General features: G+C 47.1%; 1 protein-coding gene across 1 annotated transcript; it reads left to right on the top strand.

Annotated features, from left to right (window-relative positions):
• Positions 1–4,239: 4,239 nt before the first annotated feature.
• On the top strand, positions 4,240–5,462 carry FAM50B (family with sequence similarity 50 member B). Its single transcript, XM_003985841.5, has one exon. The coding sequence runs from the start codon at positions 4,240–4,242 to the stop codon at positions 5,248–5,250; it is 1,011 nt and encodes a 336-aa protein (XP_003985890.1). The 3' UTR covers positions 5,251–5,462.
• The last annotated feature ends 466 nt before the right edge of the window (positions 5,463–5,928 follow it).

Raw genomic sequence — 5,928 nt, 5'->3', positions numbered from 1 at the left:
TTGTCGCTAAGTGGGAAGGAGGTGACATTTTCTTTAAATTAAAATTTGCATATTTAATCAGCATTTCAGATTCCTTGGAGCAGACTGTTGCTCCCTTCCATCTATTTGTGTTATTGTCATTGTTGATACAGTGGAAGAGTTGAAAACAGTAGACTTTAGCTTGCTGGGGTATTTTTCATTGAGGATTGAGATCACAAGCAACTATCATCTTGGGACCCGTGGGGTGGGGGGAGTTCTTAAAATCAGGACTTCAGACTCTAAGGATAAAACTGCTTCCTTCTGTTTTTCTTGTCAACCTTTTCGAAGAATTTAAGACTAACTGTCTTAATTCTGGAGGCTGATTGGCTATGGTATTTGAAGACTGTGATTGAGTTAAGACAATGGATGCTAGATAACAGGAAGAGGAAAGATGAGGTTTGGGGACTATATTGACATTTAGATTCTGATTAGATTGGAAAAGGGCAATTATAGTTGATGTGGTCATATTATATTTGATTGGATTAAAGTGTGGCTGGTTGGATTATCTAATTGAAAAAGGAGGTGGCCAAGCAATCTGATTTATGTTATATCTAATAAAGGTAATCACACAGGGATCCCGGAGAGAAGAGGGTATCAGTAACTTTGTATATCTGGGGGTGGCAGGGGTGGGGTCACTGGAGGCTGCTAGAGGTTTTCTATAGGGGATGACCCTGGAGATGATCTTGAAGGCTGGCACAGTGGACAGCAGGCTTCTAGGAAGGGTATGTCCAAAGGAAACAGTTATGAAAGGGCATCTTGTACTTAAGAACACTAAAATGTTCCAGGTGGCCACTGTATGGTGTGGAGTGTTGGGAAATGGGTGGATGGGTTTCGTGATTAGGGATCTGGTAGGAAAAAATTTAACATTCCAGTTTTATCTCAAAATAGAGAGTTGGAGGAGATTTTCAAGAAAGGGAGTGACATTATCAGATGTATTTTTTATGAGGACCACTGGATTATTTATAGAAGATAGACAAGAATGAGAATACACTGGGGCACCTGGGTGGCTCAGTCAGGTAAGCCTCCGACTTTGGCTCAGGTCATGATCTCACAGTTCATGGGTTCCAGCCCAGCGTTGGTCTCTGGGCTGATAGCTCAGAGCATGTAGCCTGCTTCAGATTCTGTGTTTCTCTCCCTCTCTGTCCCTCCCCTGCTCATCCTCTGTCTCTCTCTCTGTCAAAAATAAATAAACATGGGGCGCCTGGGTGGCGCAGTCGGTTAAGCGTCCGACTTCAGCCAGGTCACGATCTCGCGGTCCGTGAGTTCGAGCCCCGCATCAGGCTCTGGGCTGATGGCTCAGAGCCTGGGGCCTGTTTCCGATTCTGTGTCTCCCTCTCTCTCTGCCCCTCCCCCGTTCATGCTCTGTCTGTCTCTGTCCCAAAAATAAATAAATGTTGAAAAAAAAATTAAAAAATAAATAAATAAATAAATAAATAAATAAATAAATAAACATCGAAAAAGTCAAAGAAAAAGAAAAGAAAAGAAAAGAAAAAAGAAAAGAAAAGAATGAGAATATACTGATGATAGGGCACTGATGAGGAGGCTTCAGGTGGAAAAAAAAGCACAATTGTTATCTTAAGGCTAGTGGTAGGAAAGGAGAGAAAAGAAAACATATGAAATATTTTCTTTTAATTGGTTATGTGTGAAGGACAGTAGTCCAGGAAAATGCTTAGAATTCTTGTTTGGCCAATTTGGTGAGTGGTAACACCACAATATTTTCTCCTTGGCACATAGGTGCCATATTTTACTATCATATAAGAAAAGGTTTCTTCTTGAGGTTGTGCTCACAGGCATCACTGCTTTTAGAAGGACGCGATGAAAGTCTGGCATATATTTCACAGCCAGTTTTTCTAAACGTGGTTCCTTGAGGCACTGGTTTTGAGAAAAGTAAACAGATACTCTGTAGAGGAAGAAATGTTGAATAATCCAAAAAACTTTTGGGAAACATGAAATATTACACGCCCCCTTGGAAAGTCACAGTGGAAACATATCAGAGACTCACAGTAAAGAGACTCTTAAACTTTCTTTGACTCTGACTTTCCCATATTTATTTGAGTTTAGAACTCCTTTTTCACGGAACACATATTTGGGGGGATTTAAGTAGACCAAATGCAGTGTTTGTGTTATGAAATTTGGGTAGGATTCGATTATCCACAAATAACTGTGTTTGAATCAGAAGACAGAACTGTATCCAGTGGTGTGCTGCTAAATGTTTACTGGCCAAACTAGGGGAGGTGGGGGAGGTAGGAGAGAGTGGAGGTGTGAGAGATACAGAAGGAAGCACAAAATAGTTGTCTTGGAGAGCAAGACAGCAGACTCCCTGAGGCAGCATGATAGAATTACCAGGCAGTTTTGAATCCCCATTGGAGGGTTGAGGTCATGAACTTCAAGTGAGGCTAGCCAACAATAGCAGTGCTGTTTTCCTCAGCCCTGCCGTTTAGGAGTTATGAAGACAGGGGCTACATTTAACCAGGATTAGAGCTTTTCCAGGCAAGAATAACAGGAAGGAAAGAAGCACGAGAGATGAGAATCCATGCAATGTCTGGTGGGTAAGGAAGGAGCAAGCAGAGGGGGGTATGATGGAGAAGTGCTTTGGATCAGAGGTCTGGAACTATCAGAGGACAGTTGGAGTTAGGTTATTTATTCCAAGAGTAAGCAAACTGAAAGGAAAGGAGGTTCTAGAGTTCAGATTTGGGAAATGGGGCACTTGCTCATAGTGATAAGAGCTAGGGCATGGCAAAGGAAGAGGCCATCAGAAGTGAGAAGGTCTAGGTGTCTGGTAGGTTCTGTGGATGACATCCAGGATTATGATGAATGGAGGATAGAGGAGGACGGCAGTTGAGCCAGGTGCTAAACCTCAAGGATTCTGGAGGAAAGGGAATTCCAGAGATTACAGCAACAGCTGGGGTAGTATCACTGGGTTGCATGAGCTTCAAGAAGCTAGGAGTTCTAAAAATGTAGAAGAAATGTTTTTGAAACTGCAAAGACATCCCACTTTTAGAGTTTGAGATGATGTGGATGTCAGAGGACATGGATGTGGATGTGATGTGGATGTCCTCTACTTTAGGAGAAATGGTCTCCTCAGGGAACAGCAGGCTTCCAGCATGAGACAAGAAGGTAAAGGGAAGGTCCCAGAGGTGGCTGAGGATTTAGGAGAGTTTGTTGATGAGGAGCGTCTTTCCAGAGGGCAGAGTAGAAGAGTTTGGGAGGGTGGGGATGGTTGGATGAGACCTTGTCTTGAGTTTGTGGGGGTGAGGCTCCAGAGGATGACGGAGCTGTAGTGCATGAGGCAGGATGGACTGGTCTTGAGGGAAGATGGTTGATTCAAGTTGAGTCCAATAAAATTAGGGGGAGGCTTCATTCCACTTTGGCTGAAACACCAAGAAGCATCCCTAGATGCCTTGTTTTCCACAGCAAGCAGGGCCATACCTACACTGCTTCTGCACACTTTAGTACTGGGCATAAGGTGGACTCAACAAATACTCACTGCAGAAATTATTCTCAAGGGACAACAACTAATACGGTCCTGCCTCATTTCTAACATATTAATAGGATCTTAGCTAACATTACCACCCTCTAGGAAAGTACTAAAAGATGCTTTTGTCTGACCCTTCTCCCCTCACTCACTTACCTCCTCAAGAAGAGTGGTGTATCTGATTGCGAGGACAGGTGCCTTCTCCTCCAGGGCCAACCTGGACATTTTCCTCTCAGACTCTGCTTTCCTGTGGTCACTACACCCAAATCCAGTCCCAGGCCCATTGCAGGCCTGCTTTCTTGGTTCCCCAACTCTTGCTTGACGGGGGTACCCAGACAGATAAGGGTACCTGGACGGGTGAAAATTTGCTCTGTAAACCAACCCTCTCCACCTACAGCTCTCAAAACCCAGCTTTGCAATGTCCAACATGGGAGCTATTAGTCACATATGGCTATTTAAATTTAAATTAATTAAAATAAAAGTCATTGTCTTGATGGCACTAGCCACATTTCAAGGGCACAATAGCCTCACATGGCTACACATCAGTCAGCACAGCTACAGAACACTTCCGTCATTCCAGAAAATTCTAGCAGAATGCACCGCTCTGAAACATTAATCAAACCATTGTTATTGGCCCCTTTCTAACTCAAGTGTTTTTCATTGCAGCAGAATCCATGAGCTAGCCCGGAAACTCCCAGGCATCAGACAGGAACTGGAAGCGGGAGTGGGCGTGCCGAGCTGCCAGCATGGCGCAGTACAAGGGCACGATGCGGGAGGCCGGCCGGGCCATGCACCTGATCAAGAAGCGGGAAAAGCAGAAGGAGCAGATGGAGGTGCTGAAGCAGCGGATCGCCGAGGAGACCCTCATCAAGTCGAAGGTGGACAAGAAATTCTCGGCTCATTACGACGCCGTGGAGGCCGAGCTGAAGTCGAGCACGGTGGGCCTGGTGACCCTGAACGACATGAAGGCCAAGCAGGAGGCCCTGCTCAAGGAGCGGGAGATGCAGCTGGCCAAGAGGGAGCAGCTGGAGGCGCGGCGGCTGCAGCTGGAGGCACTGCGGGAGAAGGAGCGTAAGCAGGAGCAGAAGCGAAAGATCTGCAGCCTGTCCTTCACGCTCGACGAGGGCGACGAGGGCAACGTGGATGAGGAGGTGGCGGCTAGGGAGCAGCCCACGTCGGCGGGGCTGAGCAAGAAGAAGAACCTGGGGAAGAATCCAGATGTGGACACGAGCTTCCTGCCTGACCGCGACCGCGAGGAGGAGGAGAACCGGCTGCGGGAGCAGCTGCGGCAGGAGTGGGAGGCCAGGCGCGACAAGGTGAAGCGCGAGGAGATGGAGGTCACGTTCAGCTACTGGGACGGCTCCGGGCACCGGCGCACGGTGCGCATCCACAAGGGTGGCACCGTGCAGCAGTTCCTGAAAAGGGCCCTGCAGGGGCTGCGAAAGGACTTCCGTGAGCTGCGGTCGGCGGGCGTGGAGCAGCTCATGTACATCAAGGAGGACCTGATCCTGCCCCACTACCACACCTTCTACGACTTCATCGTCACCAAGGCCCGGGGCAAGAGTGGGCCGCTCTTCAACTTCGACGTGCACGATGACGTGCGGCTGCTGAGCGACGCCACCATGGAAAAGGATGAGTCACACGCGGGCAAGGTGGTGCTGCGGAGCTGGTACGAGAAGAACAAGCACATCTTCCCCGCGAGCCGCTGGGAACCCTACGACCCTGAAAAGAAGTGGGACAAGTACACGATCCGATGACCCCCTTCCCGCTCCTCTGAGGCTCCCTGTCATGTCCCACCCCCACCTTGTCCTGCATAGGAGCCTTGGCCGCCCCCTGGTGACCTCCTGCCCACACCGAGGCAGCGACAGCCAGCAGAGGAAACGGTTTTCTGTACCCTGGAAATTCCAACTTAATTTGGTGACCTTCATTTCTTTCCCGAAATTTAATAAAGAGCCAAAAGTTCTCGTGATTCAAGTGTTGTCATTCTGTTGCTGATGGTTACTTTTGGTTTGGTTGTTTTGCAGGGGGTTGGGGGCGATTTTTAATGTTACTGTGTGAATTCATGATATGGCCGTGTTGAGCTATATTGGAACCATGACTGGGCATACCGTGGGACACAAGTGAGAGTAAGGGGCGCATTTTTGACCTGGGTCACGGTATTTAAGGAAGTACTCATGGGCATGGACTTTGGAGCCAAACTGCCTGTGTTTGATTCCCAATTTAACTTCTTTACCTGCTGTATAATTTGGGACAAATTAATTGAACCTCTGTGCCTCAGTTTCCTCTACTGTAAGTAGGGTAACAATAGCTCTTATGTCATAAAATCTCTTTGGAGATTAAGTATTTGTAAAGCACTTAGAACTCAGTAAATGTCTGTTATTCTTTGGTCTTGGTTAATTTATTTAAAGAAACACTATGACCCATTTCAGAACCAT

The sequence above is a fragment of the Felis catus genome, chromosome B2 (assembly GCF_018350175.1).
Source record: "Felis catus isolate Fca126 chromosome B2, F.catus_Fca126_mat1.0, whole genome shotgun sequence".
In the NCBI taxonomy this organism is placed as follows: domain Eukaryota; kingdom Metazoa; phylum Chordata; class Mammalia; order Carnivora; family Felidae; genus Felis; species Felis catus.
Note: the sequence above shows the minus strand (reverse complement) of the source record. Positions and strands in the feature narration are given on the sequence as shown.

Bases quoted from the DNA above. Each gene is read 5' to 3' on its own strand.
- FAM50B (XM_003985841.5), top strand. From the start codon at position 4,240: ATGGCGCAGTACAAGGGCACGATGCGGGAGGCCGGCCGGGCCATGCAC.